The sequence below is a fragment of the Oryx dammah genome, unplaced genomic scaffold, assembly GCF_014754425.2.
Source record: "Oryx dammah isolate SB20612 unplaced genomic scaffold, SCBI_Odam_1.1 HiC_scaffold_27, whole genome shotgun sequence".
Classification (NCBI taxonomy): domain Eukaryota; kingdom Metazoa; phylum Chordata; class Mammalia; order Artiodactyla; family Bovidae; genus Oryx; species Oryx dammah.
Window position 1 is genome coordinate 1,101,738 of NW_024070211.1, and position 21,744 is coordinate 1,123,481.

Below are 21,744 nucleotides of genomic sequence, written 5' to 3' on the forward strand. Positions count from 1 at the left end.
GCCAGGATTCGAGTAGACATCTGTTTGGTCCTGCTTTTTCTACGACACGATTCTGCCTGTCTTCAGCGGCTCCCCATCTTAAGCCCCTGCATTCGAGGAGCTCCTAGTCTGACAGGGGCAACCATAGCCATGCTGGGCAGCGTGTGGTCCAACAGGAGAGCCGCAGAGGCAACAGGACAAGGCCCAGGGTCCCCGGAGGCACACTCCTGATGCCCGTCCCAGCCCCCAGGAGGCTGGGCCTGTGACCCATGCATCCACTTAGCAAGCTCATCCCTGGAGGAGCCCGGAACCCTTTCCTGCTTGTAGCTCTCTCGGATCTGGAAGAGTGGGAAAGGATGGCTATAGGAAGGTCCCAGAGCCGGGAGAGCTGAGTGGCCTGAGGCCACTGCTTGGCCCCTTTGGGCTGTTCTCCCTCCTGAATCCGATCAAGCCAGCCATTACTTGGTCACAGTCTTTGCTGGGCACCCCTGTGTGGGGATACGGCATGTTCTGCAGTTTACTCTGAGATGGGCGGGAGCAGGTGGCCTAGAGCCAGCTCCAAGCCTGCAAACTCAGGACCGGGGCCCCTGCCCTGGGACACCCGCTCTCCCTCGAGGTTGTGGCCGGCCGTCAGCAGATGCACCCCACAAGCAATGCTCTTACTGTGGGCGTCATACCTGCTGAGGCCCAGCAGTGACCTGCGTGGCCTGTGGGCTCAGTGGGCCCTCCACGGGGAGGGTGTCCAGGCCAGGGGACACACAGCCCTGGGTTCTTACCTGGGTGCTGCCATTGATTCGGGCACAGGATCCTGTGCTTTGGGCGTCGGCTTCTTTGCATGCAATCAGAATATCCTCCTGCCCTTGTAGGACTTTGGGGACCACAGAACTTCTGCCTAACCTCCCGGGCCCCATTCGATGCATCTGTAAAACTGGGCAGTGCTAGCTTCCTCCTGGGGTTGTTGTGAGGATACCACGAGGGGGGTGGTGTGGAGCCCTGAGCACGTGGCGGTAAGTGCTTTGAAACAGAGGCCGTGATCTTGAGCATTAGTGAAGCCCGAGGCACCGGCTGGGGCTGGAGGTGGGGAAGCAGACCTCTGTGAGGCCCCTGAAGACTCAGGGATTTGGTGACTGTGTCTCTACTGGAGATAGTGTTTCTCAGTGAGCCTGGGGATCGTGAGCGTGGCCTCTGTGGAAGGCAGCCTGGTGGGTGGATGGAGCCCCCTTCCTGCTCACTGCCTGACTTGGGGCTCCATTGATCTCATTTGCCTGATAGAAAGAGGTGGTAGTTCCCGGCCTCAAGGGCCACTGGGAGGACCTGGCATGTAGTTGTAGGTGGCCAGGGCCAGAAGGAGGGCAGGTGGGTGCCTCGTGGTTCCTGCTCTGGGGCGCCCCAGGAACCGAGCTCTGCCCCTTGGCTCCTGGGTCGTGGAGCCTCTGCTGTAGTAACGGGACAGTCACCCCAGGAAAGGCCACAGCCTGGTCTCTAGACGCTAGACTCCCTGGAGACATTGGTCACTATTATCTTTTGCTGAAAAGATAGCTCTGTGCTCCCTCCTGATCCTGGGACCAGAGTCTCCAGCTAAGCCCGGTGTGTCTATTCTGCTCTTTGGCTGTCTCTCCAGAGCCCTCACCCCCAGCTGCCCTGTGTGGGGAGGTGGAGGCTTGGGGTCAGTGCGGAGACACTCAAGCCCGCCCAGAGCCCCCATGAGTCAGGACCAGCTGTTCTTTGCTGGGTGCCTGCTGCTTACCAGGCTCTTGGCTAAGGGCTTTTCATCCCTGTTTTTTATTTCCTTCACCTTTCAGCTTATTATTATCCCCATTTTGCAGAGACAGCTCTGAAAACCAAAGTTCTCAGCTCTTCAGTAGGTGCGGTTTCTGAGCAGATTTTTTTTTTCTTTTTATTTTAAACCCATTCCAGTGCTCTTTCTTCTGAGCTGACAGCAAGCATTTTCACCTTCGTGCAGTTTTGGGAGTCTGGTCTCACTTTTGCGTGGCCTGCGGTTTAGTTATTCTCCAGGTAACAGCCCAGGATGTGAACCCCATCAGTGAAGTGGAGGCTAGGCTGGGACCCTAGGTTCTGGGCCCAGGAAAGTGGACTTCCCTCCTTGGAAGCAGCATCTCAAACCCGAGTTTACAGGGGCCACAGAGGGCCCAGCCCTGATGGCGCCTGTCCCTCCAGGCCAGAGGACTCCGAGGTCTCTGTCCCCCAGTTTCCCCTGAGTCGGTGGAAGAGGGAACACTCCTGGCTGATGGGCCAGGCGCGCCCCCTACTGGACCGTCCTGGAGCCTCATGGGGAACTCAGATCTGGGGCGAGGGACCCCAGTCATTCAATGGTCCAGACCATCTTCACTGCCTGTGTCCCTCTCCGCAAGGGTGCTGGGGCCAGAGTTGAGGTCCTGAGTCAGGACTGGGTCCTAGGTCTTCTCTTTTCCACTAAAAAAAATGCCAAAGAGGCCCAGAATGAGCACTCAGATCCTGGAAAGGTGATGCCAATAGTGGGAAGAAATTTGTCTTTTTAACTTTCGTTTTCTACTGGAGCACAGCTGATTAGCAATGTCGCGTTAGTTTCAGGTGTGAAGCGAAGTGGTTCCGTTATACATGCGTGTGTACCTGTTCTTGTCCACTTTGTGTTCCCATTTAGCTTATTAAAAAGTGTGGAGCAGGGTTCTCTGTGCAATAGGGCTTCCCAGGCGGCTCAGCGGTAAAGAATCTGTCTGCAATACAGGAGACGCGGGTTCGATTGCTGGGTTGGGAAGACCCCTAGAGAAGGAAAAGGCTACCCACTCCACTTTTCTTGCCTGGGAAATAAAATAAATCCCATGGACAGAGGAGCCTGGCGGGCTGCATAGTCCTTGGGGTCTCAAAGAGTCGGGCACAACTCAGGGGCAGAGCACGCACGTCTCTGCTGTGCAGTAGGTCCGTGTTGGTCACCTGTTTTAAATGTAGCCGGTGTACACGTCCCAGACTCCCAGTCTGTCTCCCCCGCCAGGAGGACGCTGTGGAGCCTGCTGTGTGCCAGGCGCACTTCTTGTGCTTTTCTGCATTTTTCACACCCTTCTCACTCTGCGGGGTGGATGTCGTGTTCTCCTTGCCCCCGGCTTATGGACCAGGAAGCAGAGCTAGAGGTCCACCCTGACCGCCCCCACCCTGCCCACCGAGTTCAGAAACTGGGTCTTCTGGGCTTGGCCTCAGGACCTCCGCTCACCAGCCTCGTCTTTTGGCCAGCAGAGGCGGAGAGGAACCAGCCCTACGAGGATGTGCGCCAGGACAGGGCGCCCCGGGAGCCGGAGGACCTAGGCTGGAGCTCCAGCGAGTTCGAGAGCTACAGCGAGGACTCGGGCGAGGAGGCCAAGCCAGAGGCAGAGCCCACCAAGCACCGAGTGTCCTTCCAGCCCAAGGTGAAGCGAGGGGACATCTGCCACCCCAGCCACGGGCCCCTGCGAGCCGGGTGGTGAGGGCCAAGGCTGAGACTCGTAGCTGAGCCTCAGTGACTCCCAGGAAGGTGTTGGAGGGAGGGAGCAGTGCCGCGGGCATACTGCGACAGCAAACGACCCACCCGTGTTGCTGGCTGGCCACCGCTGCCCCCCCCCCCCCGAACTGAGAATGGGCGTGGCCAGTGCCTGTGCTGAGAATGGGCGTGGCCAGTGCCTGAGGCTGAGAATGGGCATGGCCAGTGCCTGAGGCAGACCCGGCAACTGAACTCAGATCCGGATTCAGAATCCTCGTCCTCACCCCGCTTGGGCAGCCTAACTGATGGATGAGAGCTGACGCGTGCATAGTGGTGAAGAGCCGCCTGCCAGTGCAGGAGACACAAGAGACGCGGGTTCCATCCCTGGGTCGGGAAGATCCCCTGGAGAAGGGCATGGCAACCCACTCCAGTGTTCTTGCCTGGAGAATCCCAGGGACAGAGGAGCCTGGCGGGCTACGGTCCATGGGGTCGCACAGAGTTGGACACGACTGAAGCGACTTAGCACGCACGTGGATCAATTCAGCTCTGCTTCTCAGATCAGTCCTAGACCCCATAGCCCTCTGCCCTGGGGAGGTGACCAAGCGGGCTAAGGCAGCCACCAGAGGGCTTCTTTTCCAGAGCCTTTCAAAGTGCCAGCCATGAGTTGGTAGCTTCTGGTGTTTCCTCCTGGAACATAGTTCATTCTGCTGACTTCACGGAAGCAGCCCCGGAAGCCAAGAGGGCGGACTGCCTGGCTCCTCCGCTCCTGTGACAGCCTTGCCGCCCGATTTGTTCTGCGCTGTTGCTGTGCGGTCCCCAGGCCGTGTCTGACTCTGTGTGACCCCATGGACCGGCTGTAGCCTGCCAGGCTCCTCTGTTCTGTAGGAGTCACTGAAAGGCAGCCTGCATCCATGCTGAGATTTGGGATTTAATGGGAGCCGCTTCGCTGAGACAGGCCTGCCTGACCGGAGGTGACTGGGTCCCTCGCAGGTTCCTTTTCGGAAAAGACCGGGGCAGGCAAGTGGGCTGAGGTGTTAGCGAGTCCTGCCCACAGGGAGGGCAGCGACCAGGCAGGGTCCTCAGGCCTGGGCTGGATTATGAGCGGTGTTCAACTCTATGTTCCAGAGTGCCTCCCGCCCCTTTCCCAGTTTGGGGATCCCCTGGGGGAGAGGGGTGCAGGCCAGAGCAGCACCCACACCTAGGAGTCTTCAGACAGACTTTACTGAGATGAGGAGGGTGCCCCCGTCCTCGGGAAGCCAGGGCCTGAGCAGGGGTCCCCTGGGCCCCTGTCTCCTCAGACAGACTTTACTGAGATGAGGAGGGCGCCCCCGTCCTCTGGAAGCCAGGGCCTGCGCAGGGGTCCCCTGGGCCCCAGTCTCCTCAGACAGACTTTACTGAGATGAAAAGGGTACCCCATCCTCAGGAAGCCCAGGTCCCCTGGGCTCCGGTCTCGTATTGGCTGGTCCCCACGGCAGAGCCACAGAAAGCGGCCTTGCCCTCTTGCAAGCAGGAAGACCTGACCCAGGCTCCAGGAATCTGTGTGCTCTAGGAGGAGATCCAAGTCCAAACGGTTTGTCAAAAATGAAGGAAAACAGGCCTTTCTGTGAACATGAGCCCACGTTCCTATGGCTGCCTGCCCGACGCAGGTCAGATTGGATGGGCCTGATCACAGGAGGCTTCCAAGGGAGGCGGCTGGGAGCCGGGGGGCAGGAGCCAGAGGAGAAAGGGGTCCCTGGTGGGAGGAATGGCCCAGGCGAGAGCTGGGGAACGGGCCCCTTCCTGCTTCTGCCCTTGCAGGGTGTGAAGCCACTGTGCCCCCAGGGGAGCCTCCTGAGAGGAGGGTGGGCCCTGTGTGCCCAGCTCGGCCGTGGAGAGTGCGGGCAGGTGGGACTCCAGGCCTGGGCCAGCCCTTGTCCTCAGCCTCTGGCTGTCCCTCCGAGTCCCCCGTGGCCATGTTCCTGGCCCCCTGCCTTCTTGCTGGGGATCAAGGGGAAGCGTCAGGCCCTCTCCGGGCAGGAGGCAAGGGATGTAGAGTTAGGCCTCTCCTGTGGGCATCGGGATCATGGGGGCAGGTGGTTGAACTTGCAGACGCTGGGGCCTCACTCCCAGCTCCAGGGCTGGATGGGGCCTGGCCACCTGCTTTTTAACAGCCCTGGTTCCCCAGAGGTGGACGGGGGCCCACAGAGCGCTCTGAGAAATGCTGGGAGAGCTCTCAGCTTGGCCTGGCCCCAGGTGGGCCCCGGGGGCCTGCCTGTGGACCCTTGTCCCGCACACCCTCCAGCTCTTCCTCAGCACAGATGGCATGGCAGCATTCTGGCAATTTCTCACCTCGAGGCCTTCTTCCCTGGCCTTGGGCCCGGCCCACCTGCTCCCTGAAGAGCAGGTCCCTGCGGATGGTGGAGGGCTTTTCCTCTGACAGCCACCTCTGCCCAGGAGACCCCCGAGCCCTTCCTGAGCTGCGGGGGCACGTCTGCCCCCACGCCTCACATGGCAGCCACTGCATGTCTCCAGGGCCCTCTGCTTGCCTGCGTGCTGTGAGTTCTGGGGCCTCGGGCAGCAGAGATGGGCTGTGTTGGGTCCTGCCCTCGGGGCCTGGCAGGCCTGGCACCCTGTGCAGCTGTGAAAGGACCAGGGGAGTCCCTCCTCCAGGGGTCTGGCCAGGCCAGCCCTCGGCGGGTGGACTGTTGTTGAAGAGAACGACTGAGGGTCTGCAGTGGGACCCCCAGAAGCCCCTGGCCAGACCTAAATGGAGGCCTGCTCCAGGTTCGCGAGGGCCACGGTCAGCGGGAGGTGCCTTTTCCAGCTGTGAAATGAGCTGCACTGCACGCTTTTCTGACTGGGACTTCATAATTAAGGTGGCCGTGGTCTGGCCGTCAGAAGCCTGGGCAGCAGAGCCTGCTGGGAGCTCAGCTGGTTGACTCCCATCTGGCTGCTGCAATTGACCTAGTCCTGACCCTCGGGATCAGAGAGGCGGAGGTCCGGGGCCTTTATGATTGTGTCACGTCAATCTTTTTTGCAGATAAAACAGGACTGCAGTTTTTTTGGAGTCTGAGTAACTCTCAGGATTTTCCCTGTCCCACTACTTCTTTGCATATCAATAGCGAACCTTTGCCCAGTGTGGTTCAGCTCATGGAGCAGTTTCATTTATTGTTCCTGAGACCTCAGAGTGATTGGTATCATTTGCTTTAAGAATCTCATTAAAAAAAAAGAGTCTCATTTTGTTAGGATCAGAGAACCTAAGCAACAGAAGCTCAGAGAGGTTAAATGATGTGGTGAAGGTCACGCAGCCCATAAGGTGGAAGCCCAGCTCAGCATCACATCGGGTTGGAAGGAAAATACCGTGTCCATTCATTCATCCATCCGTCCATCCGTCCATCCAACCAACTGTCCATCCATTCAACAAATATTGGGCACTTAGTATTTGAAAGACGGTCCAATAATACCAGCTTCCATTCTTTTGAAAACTCACTAAGCTCTAGGTTCTGTCTGCTTTGCCCGTTTAACCTTCTTAATGATACTATGAGCTGGTTGCTATGGCTGCTTTACCTGTGAGGAAGCTGTCACTCAGCGAGGTAGACACTCTGCAGCTGGTAAGCGGGAGCAGATTTGAAAGCAGCCTCCCTGCCTCTCGCTCATGCTTTCGGTCCCTCTGCTCCTCTGCTTTCCTCTAAGTTCCAGTATCGCTCTTCTCTGCACTTTGCCAAATGCCACCCTTGCTCCTGCAGTTCACGCATTTGAGTGGCTATCTGTTCGCGCATCTCTGTCCATCTCCCCAGGTAGTATGAAGCCAGTCAGCCTCCTGTCCTTCCATCCAGTCGCCCGCCCCCCTGCCCCGAGCTGCTCCTCCCTCTGTCCGTCCACCCTTCCTCTAAGTGACCAGCCAGTTCGTCCTAGCCCGTAAGAACCCGAAAACCAAATGTGCACGTCCCTTCCCAACCTCACGCCCAGTGACGTCACATCGGCAGTCTGAAACTGTCCACGGTGCGTGTGTTTGCACCATGGAAATACGACAAAGCAGGGCGCTTTTCCTGGAGAACACTGGTTGACTGTTTACCAGCATAGCGCTGCTTCCGTCCACTCACTAACCCATCCACGTGTTTATCCATTTACGACTGTCAGTTCGTCCCTCTACCCGTTTGCCCAGCTGTAGAATCATCCATTCATCTGTGGGCCTGTCCATCTACCGTCTGTCTGTCGCCCACCCAGCCAGCCACCTACCACCCTTCCATCTCAGAAACTCCCCAAGAGCTTCCTATGTCAGGAGCCCCACGCTGGGCCCCCCGGAGTGGGAGATAATGGAGACACAGCCCCTGTCCTCTGAGCGCTGGGAAGGGGCCTGGGCTGCCCGCCCCCGCCGCCCCCAGCTCCTGAGCCCCAACCCCCAGCTGGCTGGCGTGTCGGGCTGGACGCGGCTGGAGCTGACCCCGGCCGCAGCCCACTGGACCCCAGGCCCCTGTCCCGCTGCCGCAAGCTGTCTCTCCGCTGCCTCACCCGAGTCTCCTTTCTCCTGTTGCGGTATCTGGTCTGCTGCCTGCCCTACCCCTCTCCCGCTCCTCTGCTTGGCCGCCCGGGGCTCCAGCTTTCTCCAGACCTGACTAGACTAAAGGAGAGATGCGTCAGGACTAAGAGAGACATCCTGGCTCTGAGAGTCGGGGGGAGAGACATGCAGGAGCTGAAGCACAAGTGCGATTGTAAGGTACTGTCTGCCTGTGCCTCCTAGTCCTGGGGGTGCCGGGGGCCTTTCCTGCTGCTCTGGGGGCCGCAGAGGGTGGCATGCCTCGAGCTCCAGGCCCTGTTGGCGCCTCACACCAGTTGCCTTGGCTGACGCCACCGGCTGGCTTGCTCCTGTCCACGTCCTCGCCTTTCTTTCTCTCCACCCTTCAGTGACCCCCTTATCCATCTATGGGAATTCCTGGGTGGGCTCTCAAACTTCAGGGCCCTCAGAATCCCCTGGGTGCTTTGAAAAACACACATTCCTGAGCTCCACCCACAAAGAGCCTGGTTCTGCCAGTCCAGGCCAAGGCCCGGGAATCTACAGATGGGATGACTCTGGCTAGGTGGGTCTGGGTTACACCTTGAAAAGTGTGACTGTTGGTGATGTTTACCATTCCTCTCCCTCTGAGCCGTTCAGAGAGCTCCGGGGTTAGGAGGCCCGAGCGAGAAGTCTCAGCGCTGCTTCCCAGCTGGGACTCCTGCCTCAGCGTGGGGCGGATGCTGCTGACAGCGGTGGACTCTATTCACTGAGCAGCTGCTGTGCGCCGTGGGCCTTGCAGGCCTGGATCTGAGTCCCAGTCCCGCCCCTGGCTCACGGTGTGGTCCCAGGCACGCCTCTTGACCTCTCTGAGCTTCAGCTTCCTTGCCAGTGAGATGGTGGCAGTGAGAGAGCCGGCCCCCGGGGGGCGTGAGCTCATATCTGTCCGCTGCTTGGTGCTATACTGGGCGCCGCCCCAGAGCTCAGAGCGTGTTGACTGAGGGTACATGTGTGTCTGACCCTTTTCTCCCTGGGTGCCCAGGAGGCCGCCATCCTACCGCTGCTGTTTAGCGTCGGTGAGGCCGGTGAGTGGCTGGTGGTCACAGCACTGGTCAGCAGCTGAGCTGGGACTAGAGCCTGGGTCTGTAGGAATCAGATCCTGCTCGCCCTCCATCCTGTGGCCTAGCCCATTCATCAGAACGGGAGGCGTCTCTGGAGAAGGGAGAGAGGCGCTTTAAAGTTTACAGGTCCCTTATTCGGAGCCCTCTGGGAGCCCGTGCTGGGGGCGGGGGCAGGTGTGACTTCTCAGGGAGCCTCAGCCCAGCGGTGGCAGAGAGTGCGTGGAGGGCAGTGTGCAGGCCAGGGTGCTCTGCTGGCCTGTGCCCCGAGTCGGCCCGAGTCGGCCCGGGTCGCCCTGTCCTCAGCGCCGTGCGATGGCGGAGGGCGGTGTGCAGGCCAGCGTGCTCTGCTGGCCTGTCCCATCCTCAGCGCCGTGCGATGGCGGAGGGCGGTGTGCAGGCCAGGGTGCTCTGCTGGCCTGTCCCATCCTCAGCGCCGTGCGATGGTGGAGGTGGCAGGTTGACCCAGTAGGTTGATGCCTCTTGCATGTTCGCCTGTGGCTCTTTTTTTTTTTTTGCCCAGGAAGACCTTCTGATGGTTCCCCCAAAGACCACTTTGGGGATTCCTAGGGCAGCCCCCGCGATGGCTCTCTGCTGAGACAGGAACTGGGCTCCTGGACCAAGGCCTCCATCTGGGAGTCATGACCCCCCAGAGGAGGATGGGCATCTCTGTGCAGTTTCTGGGGTCAGTGTCTGTCTCTCTCACTAGATTCTCACAGGCACGTGTGGTCCCCCCACCGTCTCTCCAAAAGGCTGAGAAGCGCTGCTCCAGAGTCGAAACATTTAGGTGCAGGGAGGGGCCCGGGAGCTTCCCTTCCCTCCCCAGCCCTAGTCCACCCCGGCTGGCTGTTGTTTATTTCCAGAGAGTTGGCTTGTTCTGAAAGCCTGCAGCCTCAGCGCCCACTGGGTGCTCAGCAAGCCTTCCTGGCCCAGACCCTCGAGAAGTGCCAGGGCCCCTACAGTGGGGACCAGGAGATGGTTTGGAGGATGGTGATAGTGAGGGCAGAGAACAGGGCCCCCCAGACGAGTGCTCCCCACTTGCAGCAGAGAGCTTCAGGGAGGAGGCGGTTTCCTAGAGCTATGCTGTCCGTTCTAATGCCCACGTGGCTCTGCATGTTTAGGTTAATTAACATTAAATATCGCCAGGACTTGAGGTCCTCCATTGCGCCGTTCAGCTCCCAGGTGCCCAGTGGTGACGTGTGGCTGGCAGCTGCCTTGTTGGGCAGCGGGGGATTTCCCTGCAGAAACTTCCAGCACTGTCCGCGTGTTGGGGGAGTGGCCTCACTGGGGGCGAGGTGGCCAGGCTGAGGGGACAAGGCAGTGGGTCAGGGGAGGTGAGGCTGCCATCCCCATCCCGGGCCTGTGCCCGCCCTGGGAAGCTGTGCCTGGCTTTGTGCCGCCCATTCTCCCCGGTTCCCAGGCAGAGGCTTAGCAGAAGCGTGGCTATCTGGGCGGGGGAGGGGGAGGGGGTGCCCCCAGTGGGTGGAGGGAGCCACTGTGGTCGTCGTCAGCCCTAAAGGGAGCCCGGCACTTGTGCCGCCCGTTACTGTCCGTTCAGTCCTCAGGCTCTGGTGGGTGTTGGGGGAAACTGAGGCTCAGGGAGGTTGAGTGTCTCGTCTAGGGTCGGGTGGCCAGGGGGCGGCGGGGCTGGAACTTGAACCAGGCCTAGGACTCCAGGCCTCGAGGCTTTTCCCCAGTGGTGCACCAACCGTGTCCTTAACTGGACTCCCAAGGGAAGAACCTGGGTGAGGAAGTCCTCTTGCCCTAAGAGGGTGATCCCAGGGAGGGCCCCCACGATGTGAGCCCCTTCCCAGGAGGCCTCGGGGCGGCCCCGCCCTTGGCCTCAGCTGCCGGCACCCTGGGAGGGGGTGGGCTCTGGGCTCCCCGCATGTGTAGCCCGGGCCAGTGGCCCTGGGTGGTGGCGGGTGTCCCCAGGCCTCCTCCTGCGTCCCTGACAAGCCCCTCTGCCTCTGCCCAGATGACCCAGCTCATGAAGGCGGCCAAGAGCGGGACCAAGGACGGGCTGGAGAAGACGCGGATTGCCGTCATGCGCAAAGTGTCTTTTCTGCACAGGAAGGACGTCCTGGGTGAGGCGCTGGGGCAGGCTGGGCCGTCAGGCACGTGGGGCGAGGTTGCCGGGTGTCTGGGCTCCTCTGATGGTGGGGCCAGGGCCTGATCCCCACAGGCGCTGGCTTGCTCTCCAGGCTCCAGCAGACGGGCCCTGTCTCTCCTGGGGACCATGGGCCTCTCCCTTCAGCATCCCTGCCCTCAGCCTCCTGCCTCTCACACTCACCTGGCCTCATCATTGTTTTTTTTTCAATATTTATTATTTGGCTCGGCTGGGTCATCCCTCAGCGGCATGAGGGATCTTCGACTCACGTGAGGTCTTCCTTGCGGCGAGCTGGATCTTTTTTTAGTTGCAGTTCGTGGGAGCTTTAGTTGGGGCTTGCAGGCTCTAGTTCCCTGCCCAGGGATCAAACCCTGGTCCCCAGCCTGGGTAGCACAACGTCTTAACTGCTGAGCCAGCGGGGACGTCCCTCCTGACCTCATCTTTGAATGTGCCTCTGTCCGTTCACCCATCTCTCCACCAGCCAGCGTTCATGGAAGCCCTGTTAAGTGCCGTGCTCCAGGCTGAGTGCAGGGACACTGTTAGATGAGTTGTCCCCAGGAGTGCCCGGTACAGTGCAGGGGGCAGGCGTGCAACAGGAAGTGGCAGCTGCTCGGTGGGGCACCATGGCGAGAGCGTGGGGAAGTGAGTCTGCAACGTGGGAATGAAAGGTCGGGGCTGAGAGCAGAGGAGAAGCAGGCCCAGGTCCCTCGGGCAGAGGCACAGGGTGGGGACGGGCCCTTCTGGCCGAAGAGCCGGCGTGGGCGACGCTCCGGAGGTGGGGAAGACGAGACGTTCAAGAAGTCAGCATGTGCGGAGTGTCTGTTGGGGTGCCAGGCACCCTGCTAAGAGCTTTGCGGTTTCTCATTCAATCCTTATAAGCACCAGACTGGTGCAGAGGGCTGTCTTGTTCCCACCTGGACATGAGGTAACAGGCACAGAGTAGGTGAGTGTCTTGCGTGGGGACACACAGGCATGGAGGGGACGGAAGAGGCTTCCTCTGGCTGGAGTGAGGCTCAGGGCCCCGTGAGCACAGGCGTCCACGGCAGGGAGGACGGTGAGGCTCTGCACCCTCCTGGAATCTGTGCACGTGAGCGTCCTGTGCCTCGGTTTCCTTATCTGTACGTTGGGGCTGATCGGGCCTGTATCCCGGGGGTCTCAGGGGGATGACCGAGCGGTGCGTGGGGAGAACCCAGCACAGCTGCTCGCCCCGTGTGGCAGGCCTTCTTCCCGGCGGAGCCCCAGAAAGCAGGCGCTTGGTGCTGGGACAGCGTCTCGGTGACCTGGCTGCCGCCCTGGTGCCACGGCCTCCTGGCCGCATGACCTTGCCCGGTCCTTCCCCTCATCTGTGAAACAGGCTTAATCCCGCCACGGCATGCGCTCGACTGCAAGCTGTGTGGGGAGCCCCGGCCTTGATCACGGGGGGAACGCTGGGCTGAGGAGGCCTTCCACACCTGGAGAGGCCTGGAGCCGGGACGAGGTGGGCAGGCTGGCTGGCCAGAACGGTCCCTGGTCACCCTCCCCATCCCCGGGCCCTCCCCACCCCGCCTGCAAGCCCAGAGCCTTTCCTAAAGTGACCCTCCCACCAGAGGCGTTATTAATAGACACGGCTGGCTCGAATCACCGGCCAAGAATGTTCCCCCGGGGCGCGTGGGGGAAGAGGAAGCCGCAGGCCGGGCGGCCAGGCTGGGTGCGGGGCCAGGCCCAGGGGGCCATGTGGGCCGGGCAGGGGGCCCTCCCCCGCGCCCACCCCCCTGCGGCCGGGCGCGGCCCGTCCTCCTCCTCCTCCTCCTCCGTCTCCTGCTCAGGTAAGGCCCGCCAGCCCGTCCCCGCCCCACCCCGGGTGCCTTTCCTCCCGCTTTCCTGGCGCCGCCTCCCACTGCCCCAGTTGCTGACCCGGCTCCCAGGGCCACAGGCCGCAGGGACCCGTGTCTCTGGGCCCATGTCTGCTGCTCGGGGCCCCGTGTCCCCGGGCCCGTGTCCGCCGCTCCTGGGCCCGCGCTCTGCCTGACTCTGCCTCTCCGCCCGAGCCTCTGTCTGCCGGCTGTGCCCTTTGAGAGCTGCCCCCACTCGCGTCCGCGTCCCCTGCTGGACTCCAGCTGAACCTTTTCCCTTTTGGATCTCTTTTTTGGTGGACGGGGGAGATGAAAACACAGAGCCAAACAGCTTGTTCTCACGGCTTGCTTTCTTCCCTCTTTTCGGAGTCCAGAAGAAAACTATTTTTAGTGCCTGGTGATGGGGACATGGGCGGCCTGGCCTTTGGCAGGCAGAAGCGGGCAGGTCTGAGCTGGGACAGGGACTCGGCAGAGTGGGTCCTGAGAGCTGAGCCCCTGTGGCCTTCTCCCCCACTCGCTCCATCGCACCTCACCTCTGTGTCCGGGCAGGCTGTTCCCCAGAGGATGCGAGGAGGGCTGGACCCCCGAGCCAGTCTGAGGAGCTGCTCGTCCCAGGGCCCTGGGCTGCGGCGGGGGCGGCTCCGGCTCCTGGAGTCTGAGCAGGTGCGTCCTTCTCGCCCAGCATGTGTCACTAGCCCAGCTCCCTTTGCAGGTGACTCGGAGGAGGAGGACATGGGGCTCCTGGAGGTCAGCGTTCCAGACATCAAACCCCCAGCCCCAGAGCTGGGCCCCATGCCAGCCGGCCTGACCCCGCAGCAGGTCTGTGGGGGTGCGGGCGTCCTCAGCGGGTGGGAGGGCAGGTCCCAGCGTATTGCCCGGGGCCACACCCGTCTGGGTCTGGAAGGGGAGGTGACGGTCAGTGGCAGAGCCCAGCTGGGCAAGGGGCCTCCTAGGACCCCACTCGACCTGCCACACAGGCTGCCCACAGTGGACCCCGTGGGTCAGCGCTGCCATGCCAGGTGGGGCGGGGCTGCCCCTGGCACCCTCGCTGCCCAGCCTCGAGGCAGCCAGAGCAGCCCTGCAAAAAGAACAAAGGTGTTGGAAGAAATGGCTGCAGTCAAGAGAGGGCTGGGCAGCACTGAGCTCACCCGGCTCAGAGGGGACCCTGGGGGCGCCTGGACCCCCGCCTGCCCACCTGTCATCAGCTCAGACCCGAGAGTCGCTGCAGATTGCCCAGGAGCCTGGCTCTTGGGTGGTGTCTTCCTTCTCCCGGAGGGTCACATCGAGATCGGGGCGCCTGTGCCCTGGGGCCCCTGTGCCCTGGGGCCCCGCGTGGCAGAGCCACGACTGAGGTCCTCCCCATGGCTGGTTTTCCCCTCTATGAGGCCGGGAGGCGACCCTGCCTCCCTCTGGTCCTGAGGGCTCTGGGCAAGACGCGTTGGGGCAGCAAACGCATCGAGCGATTGGCCGGGTTGCGTTGGCAGGACATCCTGGTGTCGCACCCCTTTTGAAAATGAGAGATTTGGCCACACTTCTTGTCTTGGGAACCCGTCTGCCTCCTTCCTTCCCTCTTTCTCCTGCCAGGGCCCTGGCAGCATCTGGGCGGTGGCCCCCAGCCTCCTCCCTGGTGCAGTGAGTCACCGTCAAGAGTTCAGAGCCAGGCGGGACCCCAACCTGCTCGCCCAGCAGCCGGGCTTCCCCTTTCTGGTGTCGGCCGGGTCGGGAGCCTCTTGCATTTCTTGGGGCAACGATGTTAGTTGCTCTAGGCCAGTGGCTCTCAGTGGAGGTGATTTTGCCCCCAGGGGACGTTTTGCCATGTCTGGCGATGCTTTGGTGCTCACAGCTGGGGGTGGGGGCCCCTGGAGTCTACTGGAAAGAGGCCAGGGGGCGCTGCTGGCCACCCGCAGTGCATAGGACGGCCCCCCACGTCAGCAGGCGAGGCCGAGGGTTGCTCTGGGCACCCCTGGGGACTGGGAGTCCTGGACAGAGCGTCCGTTTGCGGGGCGGTGGCCTGGCTCGTCTCACAGCACAGTCAGGCCCAGGCCAGGCAGAGCGGTGGGAAGACAGGCGCAGGGTGCCCCCGCGTGGGGAGGGATGGTGGTGGGTGGCACCTGCACCGCCGCACTCAGGACAGCTCGGGGGCGCGCTGGGGGTCCCCTCCCAGCCCCGGGCCAAGGCGGGCAGGCTGCCCCGTCAGACACCGCTCCCCTATGACACCTTTCATAGGTCCTGTTCCAGCTTTGCTGCACAATGGGGTCACCAGGGAGGCTTTAAAAAGCCCCGCTAGCCAGGTGGCACCGCAGAGCAATTCAGTCAGTGTCCAGGGTGGAAGCCACGGGATCCCCGTGTGCAGCAAGGGCCCCGCCCCCGCCCCCACTGGCGTGTGCTGCTGTGTCCGCGTGAGGGCTTCCTGAGTGGGTGCTGGTTGGGCTGCCCCGGGGAGGCGCTGATTTGGGCTGAGACGGGCAGAGAGGGGAAGGGAAGGGCTGGGATGCTTAGCCTGCAGCAGAGTCCACCTGAGCAGGGTGGGGGACATGCGCAGGACTGTCTTCTGGGAGAGGGGTCAGTTAAGGGTCAGATCTGTAAGTGGCGGGAGCTGAGATTTCATTTCCGTCTAAGAAAGAGCTCTGTACAAGGGTGGTCCAGAGATGGAGGAGGCCTCCTGTCCTGTGGGGGAGCATGGTGGTTCCCCATCCCTGGATGGGCATGCAGAGGAGTCCCCGCGCCCACGGACCACATGCTGCCATCTGGGGAGCACGGGCACCTGTCTGGGGTTGGTGGGCAGGGGCTCTGGGAGGTGGTGGTGCCAGCTGCCAGGCTGCAGTGGGCCAGGCGTGGCTCTGGGAGAGACAGCTTCCTGCTGCCCCGCTGGCCCTCGTGATCCTCTCCGAATCTCCTGGTGCCCCGCCCACAGCCAGTGCTCGCCCGGGCGCCCTTGGCACCATTGGCACGGGTGCTGACTGACCATGCTCTCTGCCTGACCAGGTGGTCCGGAGGCACATCCTCGGCTCCATCGTGCAGAGCGAGGGCAGCTATGTGGACTCTCTGAAGCGGGTCCTCCAGGTACGACTCCAGGGGCTTCAGGGTCCCCGCGAGGGGCGTGTTACAAGGAGTGTTTGGAGGCTGTGGGCATTTTTCAAGGGAAGGAGCCAAAAGCCAGTGTTTCTGTGGGGCCAGCAGGGCCTCCGAATGGGGGACACCGAGAATTTCAGGTGCCTTGGTGCTCACGGGATGACTGGGTTTTCTGAAACGACGTTGGGGTTCAGTGAGATGAGGTCTGTCCCATGGCGCTCAGTCGTGTCTGACTCTGTGGCCCCGCGGATTGCAGCCTGCCAGGCTCCTCTGTCCATGGGGGTCTCCAGGCAAGGATACTGGAGTGGGTGGCCATGTCCTCTTCCAGGGGATCGTCCTGATCCAGAGATCTGACTCAGGTCTCCTGCACTGCAGGCAGATTCTTTACCATCTGAGCCCGCAGGCCTGGACCTGCGACTGTGGGCCCTCTGGTGCCTGGGAGAGATTCTGCTTCCTCCTCCCTCTGGGATCTGGGGGAGGGGCCACAGCTCCCCACCGTCTGGGGTCTCCTGGGGGTGGGGTGTTGGGCTCATCCCCTCCCTTGCCATCAGAATGCCCAGGAATTGCTGAGTAGACCCTTGCATGGCCAAGGTGTGCCGGCCTGCTCTATTTAGTTTACGTTCCTGAAACAGTGACTGCGGGGATGTTGTGGGCTGTCTGTAAGGACCCCGGGGAGGGCATTGTTGGGGTGGGAGAATGCTCGGAACACTCCCTTCCCCTGCCGTGTGGATCCCCAGTGGCGGGGCCCAGACCCCGGGCAGGTGGAGACAGGCTACCCCGTGTTTCTGTCAAAGCCGCCTGGAGACCGTGGCTCTCGGTCTCGCTGTGAGGTCGCTGCCACTGCTTGCAGGCTGGCTGAGCCGTGGGCAGAGCCGATCCGCGCCAGCCCCTGGGGCCTGCCTCCGTGGCTCCCCCTGCAGGCTGCCGTCCCCCCCAAACCCAGCTTCCACCGAAGTCACGGGCGGGCTGTGGACGGTCGAAAGGCTCAGGCGCGCTGCGTTCACGGAGACCCGCCCCGGCGGGGTGGGGAGCGCGGGCTGAGTGCTCCGCTCGGCCGCGCCCGGGGCCCTGAGCGCCGTGGCGGCGGCCTTGGGGCGCTCACCCGCCCGCCGCCGCCGCCGCAGGATTACCGCAACCCCCTGATGGAGATGGAGCCCAAGGCGCTGAGCGCGCGCAAGTGCCGCGCGGTGTTCTTCCGCGTCAAGGAGATCCTGCACTGCCACTCCATGTTCCAGATCGCCCTGTCCTCCCGCGTGGCCGAGTGGGACGCCACCGAGAAGATCGGCGACCTCTTCGTGGCCTCGGTAGGTGTCCCCAAGCCCGCCCGCCCCCGGCCCGCCGAGGCGCGCGCCGCCACCCTGACGGGCGGCTCCCTGCTCCCCGCGTCCACGCCCGCGGGGTCCGAGGGTAGCAGCGCCCCCGTCGGCCCGGCCTAAGCCGGGGAGGGCGCGACACCGTGCCGCGGGCCTGGCAGACGTCTGCTGGTCTGGCGCTCGCCCCCAGGAGGCTGGCCGCTGTGGGCAGCCACCCGGCTGCCTCAAGTGCCGCCGGCGGAGCGCGCACACCGAGCAGGGCCCGGCCCGGAGGACCCCGAGGGGTCAGGGCCAGCCCGCTGGGTCGTGCGCCCGGTCCCAGCGCCCCCTGCAAACTCGGGCTCCCTCTGGGCTTGGCTCCCCATCTGTGGAAGGAGGGGATTGTAGGTTTCTGAAACGGACGTCTGTGGGCCCCAGAGAGGGTCAGGTTAGCAGAGCACGCTTTGGGAGCACCGTCCTTGGTGGGGGCCTGGGGGTGGGGGCTGCGTGAAGCTCAGGCCCGCAGCCCGGCTCCCCGGCACCACCGCCTCCCCCCTGACCTGGTGTCTGTGCCTCTCTGCGCCCTGTCCGCTGCCCTCACTGGGTGGCAGGTTTCCTGACCTCCAGGGTAGCCGAGACCCCTGGGAGCGGAGCGCTGTGTCTGCGGGGAGGGTGGAGGTGCTCCCCGCCCGCCCCTGGCCTGGACGTGACCCTCTCTGGCGGCCCACGCCTGTTTTAGTTCTCCAAATCCATGGTGCTGGACGTGTACAGTGACTACGTGAACAACTTCACCAGCGCCATGGCCATCATCAAGAAGGCCTGTCTCACCAAGCCCGCTTTCCTCGAGTTCCTCAAGGTGGGCCTGAGGGCGGGCTGGGGCTCCTCCCAACAGAGCCTGGCCATGGCGGGGAGGTGGGTGTGTGTGGGGGTGGGTGGTGGGGGGCAGGGAGGCTTCTGGCGGGGGGCACTGTCCGCACTTTCTCTGGTGCAGGCACCTCTCTTCTTTCCTCTGGGGTGTCCCGAGTCCCAAGGGAGATGAGCCCCTGCTCCCCGCCCCCTAAGGGGGTGGTCGAGAATTAGAGGGTCTGTAAGCCACATGGGATCTGAAGCTTTGACAGGAAGAAGGGGGCCGTGCCATCTTGCTGGTGGGGGCTGGGCTTGGGTGGGTGTTCAGGTGGGACTCAGTGCTGCGGGGTCATATGGAGAACAGGCTGTAAAGGACTAAAGGTCTGGGGTAGCCATGGGGCCACGTCCCCACCCCCTCCTTGTTGCACAGTCCGGATTCAGACGGAGACCCTGCCCAGCAGAGGGCACAGGTGGGCCAGGACCCCCAGCCTCAGAAGACACACCCACAGTCCAGATCTCGGAGGGACGGGGGCCTTTCTCAACGGGGTGCCATCGGTCGCGGGTCCTGGGGGATGGTGGGGTTGAAACAGGGAGACGGGAGAGTGTCTTCCAGGTACCAGGGCGGTGGGCAAAGGACAGAGGCAAGTCCAGCTGGATCCTGGGCACAGGGTACCCGGGAGAGAGGCGCAGAGCCTCTGAGTTCATTCTGGGTAGATCCGGGCCTCAGGCCCAGGGCCTGGCAGTGGGTAGCCGCTGAAACTTTGGGTGAAGCGGAGGCCGGTGGGGACGTCCCTGGGCTGCAGGGGCCGAAGTGTCAAGGTGGCAGGTGTGTGGGTGGTGTGGTAGAGACCGAAGCGATACCCAGGGCAGTGAGAAGCCCCATGCCCACCCCGCCCCGGGCCCGGGCCCGTTCAGCTTACGTGGAGGGAAAGGTGGTCTCAGCTCCTTCCAGAGGCCTGGCCTTTTGAATCAACGGCTGCAGGTCCTAGTATTACGCTTTTGGTCCAGAGACCTTAATGCGCGCTCCAGGCCCCCGAGGGTGCGGGGCTGCGCAGGGGCCCCCCGTGCGGGCAGAGACCCCTGGCTGTGGACCCAGGGGCCTCCCGGCTCTTTCCTCCGGCCCGAAGCTGACCAGGGTCCTGGGGAGAGGAGCCCGGGTCGGCACAGCCATGCCCCGGGCGCGGGCTCTCGCCGAGGACGCCCAGTGAGTGACGCCGCCTCCCTCAACAGCGACGCCAGGCGTGCAGCCCCGACCGCGTCACGCTCTACGGGCTGATGGTGAAACCCATCCAGAGGTTCCCGCAGTTCATCCTCCTGCTGCAGGTGCGTGGGCGGCTCTGCCGCCGCCGCCGCCACGCGGGGTGCAGTCGGGGCTGGTGCATGCCTGGTGGGGTCGGGTGGGAGGCCTGGCTCTGCCCCATCACCCAAAGCCCTCCCCTAGGCCGCGCAGGGTGGGCAGGGGCTTGGCCCCCGGCCCCGCTTTCCTCACCCCCGGGTGGAGCCCATTCAGTGGGACCGCGTCCTTTCCCTCCCCTGGTGGGAACCTGGTGACGGGTGCAGACAGTCACCCACTACGGTGGGGGGGGGGCACATGGAATCCAGTGCCCTCAGGGCCCCTGGCAGGGCGGAGAGGCCCTGTGAGGGCTTTGGTCTTGGTGCTCCAGGCTTCCCGAGAGAGTGTCAGCCCCCACTCTGGGCCCCAAGAGCTTGGGACAGCCCCCCTGGTTGCCGGAGGTGCTCGGTCAGGAGGTGAGCCCCCGAGGGTGCCAGCAGCGTCTTTCCTCTGCCCTCAGAGTGGACAGCTGCAGGAGTGGGTCTCGTCTCCGCACACTCTCCATCCGAGAGTCAGGGCCGGGTCCGCCCGGTCACGAGACTTCATGTTCTCATGCGGTGACTCTTTCCTGAGGCCTTGCTCCCTGTCAGATCCCAGCTCCCCGGGCTCCTGGCTGGGTCTCCGCGGGGCCTGTGGAGGCTGAGGCTGTGGCCCCAGCCAGCGGAGGGTCTGCTGGGATGGGGGTGGGTCTCAGTCCTGGCTCCCCCTGGGCCTCCACAGGACATGCTGAAGAACACGCCCAGGGGCCACCCGGACAGGCTGTCGCTGCAGCTGGCCCTCACGGAGCTGGAGACGCTGGCCGAGAAGCTCAACGAGCAGAAGCGGCTGGCTGACCAGGTGGCGGAGATCCAGCAGCTGACCAAGAGCGTCAGTGACCGCAGCAGCCTCAACAAGGTGGGTGCCGGCCCCCACCTGCCGCCCCTGTCACCCGCCTCCCAGCGCCTCCAGGTGGCTGAGAGGGGTGGCTCCTTGCTCCTCTGGGGTCTGCAGACCTTACCTTGACCATAGCCTGTCTTTTTTCCCCCTAATATTTATTTATTTATTCCAATGGTGCTGGGCTTTGTTGCCGTGTGGACCTTACCTTGACCATAGCCTCTCTTTCTTTCCCCCTAATATTTATTTATTCTGATGGTGCTGGGCTTCATTACCGTGTGGGCCTTACCTTGACCATAGCCTCTCTTTCTTTCCCCCTAATTATTTATTTATTCCAATGGTGCTGGGCTTTGTGGCCCTGTGGGCTTTCTCTGGTTGCAGCGTGGAGCCTTCTCTTGTTTCGGAGCATGGGCTCTCGGGGGCTCAGTTGCCCCACGGCCTGTGGGATCTTCCCAAACCAGGGGTCGAACCGTGTCCTGTGCATCGGCAGGCGGCTTCTTAGCGCCTGGACCTCCAGGGAAGTCCCAAGGAGCAGTCTTGACTAGACCCCCTGCCGCCCACCCCGACATTAGTTACCACTCAAGCGTTTTTAGGATAAAAGCTGATTTTATTTAGCAGTAGCATTGCCAGTAAAGACACCTGAAATGATAGCCTAGTAGTATGTTTAAACGACTGGACCGTGGAGTCAGAGTCTGCCTTTGAATCTGGATTTTGCCACTGATGTTTACTGTGGGGAATCACCCAACTCTCTGAACCTGTCGCTTCCTCTGAAACCCTCCTCTGATGTGGGTTTGACAGCACCTGACCCTTAGGCCTTCTGCAAGGCCAGGGAGAACACTGGCCAAGTGGCGGACCCAGAGTCCTTAATGCAAGGTGGCCCTTGTCATTATTAGTGTTATTTTTTAAGAAGAAAGACCAAAAGAAAAAACCATGCCGTATTTTGAGATTGCAACTTAGAAACATTCTAGCAAAAAAATCTTAACTTTCAGATGAGTCTATCAGAGAACCCTGTTTTTTAAACTATTATTGATTAATTTTATTTTTGGCTTTGATGGGTATTCTTTGCTTTTTTGTGTTTCTTCTTTTTTTTTTAATTTGCAGTGAGCAGGGGCTGCTCTTCATTGTGGTGCATGGGGTCTCATTATGGGGGCTTCTCTTGTGGGGCACAGGCTCTGGGCGCTTGGGCCTCAGTAGCAGCAGCTCACAGGCTCAGCAGTTGCGGCTCATGGCCCTGGGACACGAGGCCTCAGGAGCTGTGGCTCGAGGGCTCAGCAGTTGCGGCTCGTTGGCCCTGGGACACGAGGCCTCAGGAGCTGTGGCTCGAGGGCTCAGGAGCTGCGGCTTGTGGGCCCTGGGACACGAGGCCTCAG

At 62.3% G+C, this 21,744-nt stretch overlaps 1 protein-coding gene across 1 annotated transcript in view; it reads left to right on the forward strand.

Moving 5' to 3' along the window:
• The window catches only part of ARHGEF10L (Rho guanine nucleotide exchange factor 10 like), a 160,911-nt gene that overhangs the window by 75,308 nt on the left and 63,859 nt on the right, over positions 1-21,744 (forward strand). The window contains exons 7-15 of the mRNA XM_040228494.1: positions 3,208-3,377; positions 8,007-8,123; positions 10,995-11,103; positions 13,671-13,777; positions 15,944-16,021; positions 17,155-17,334; positions 18,062-18,178; positions 19,399-19,491; positions 20,222-20,395. Of these exons, the coding sequence (XP_040084428.1) occupies positions 3,208-3,377; positions 8,007-8,123; positions 10,995-11,103; positions 13,671-13,777; positions 15,944-16,021; positions 17,155-17,334; positions 18,062-18,178; positions 19,399-19,491; positions 20,222-20,395 (1,145 nt within the window). The remainder of the gene's footprint in view (positions 1-3,207; positions 3,378-8,006; positions 8,124-10,994; positions 11,104-13,670; positions 13,778-15,943; positions 16,022-17,154; positions 17,335-18,061; positions 18,179-19,398; positions 19,492-20,221; positions 20,396-21,744) is intronic.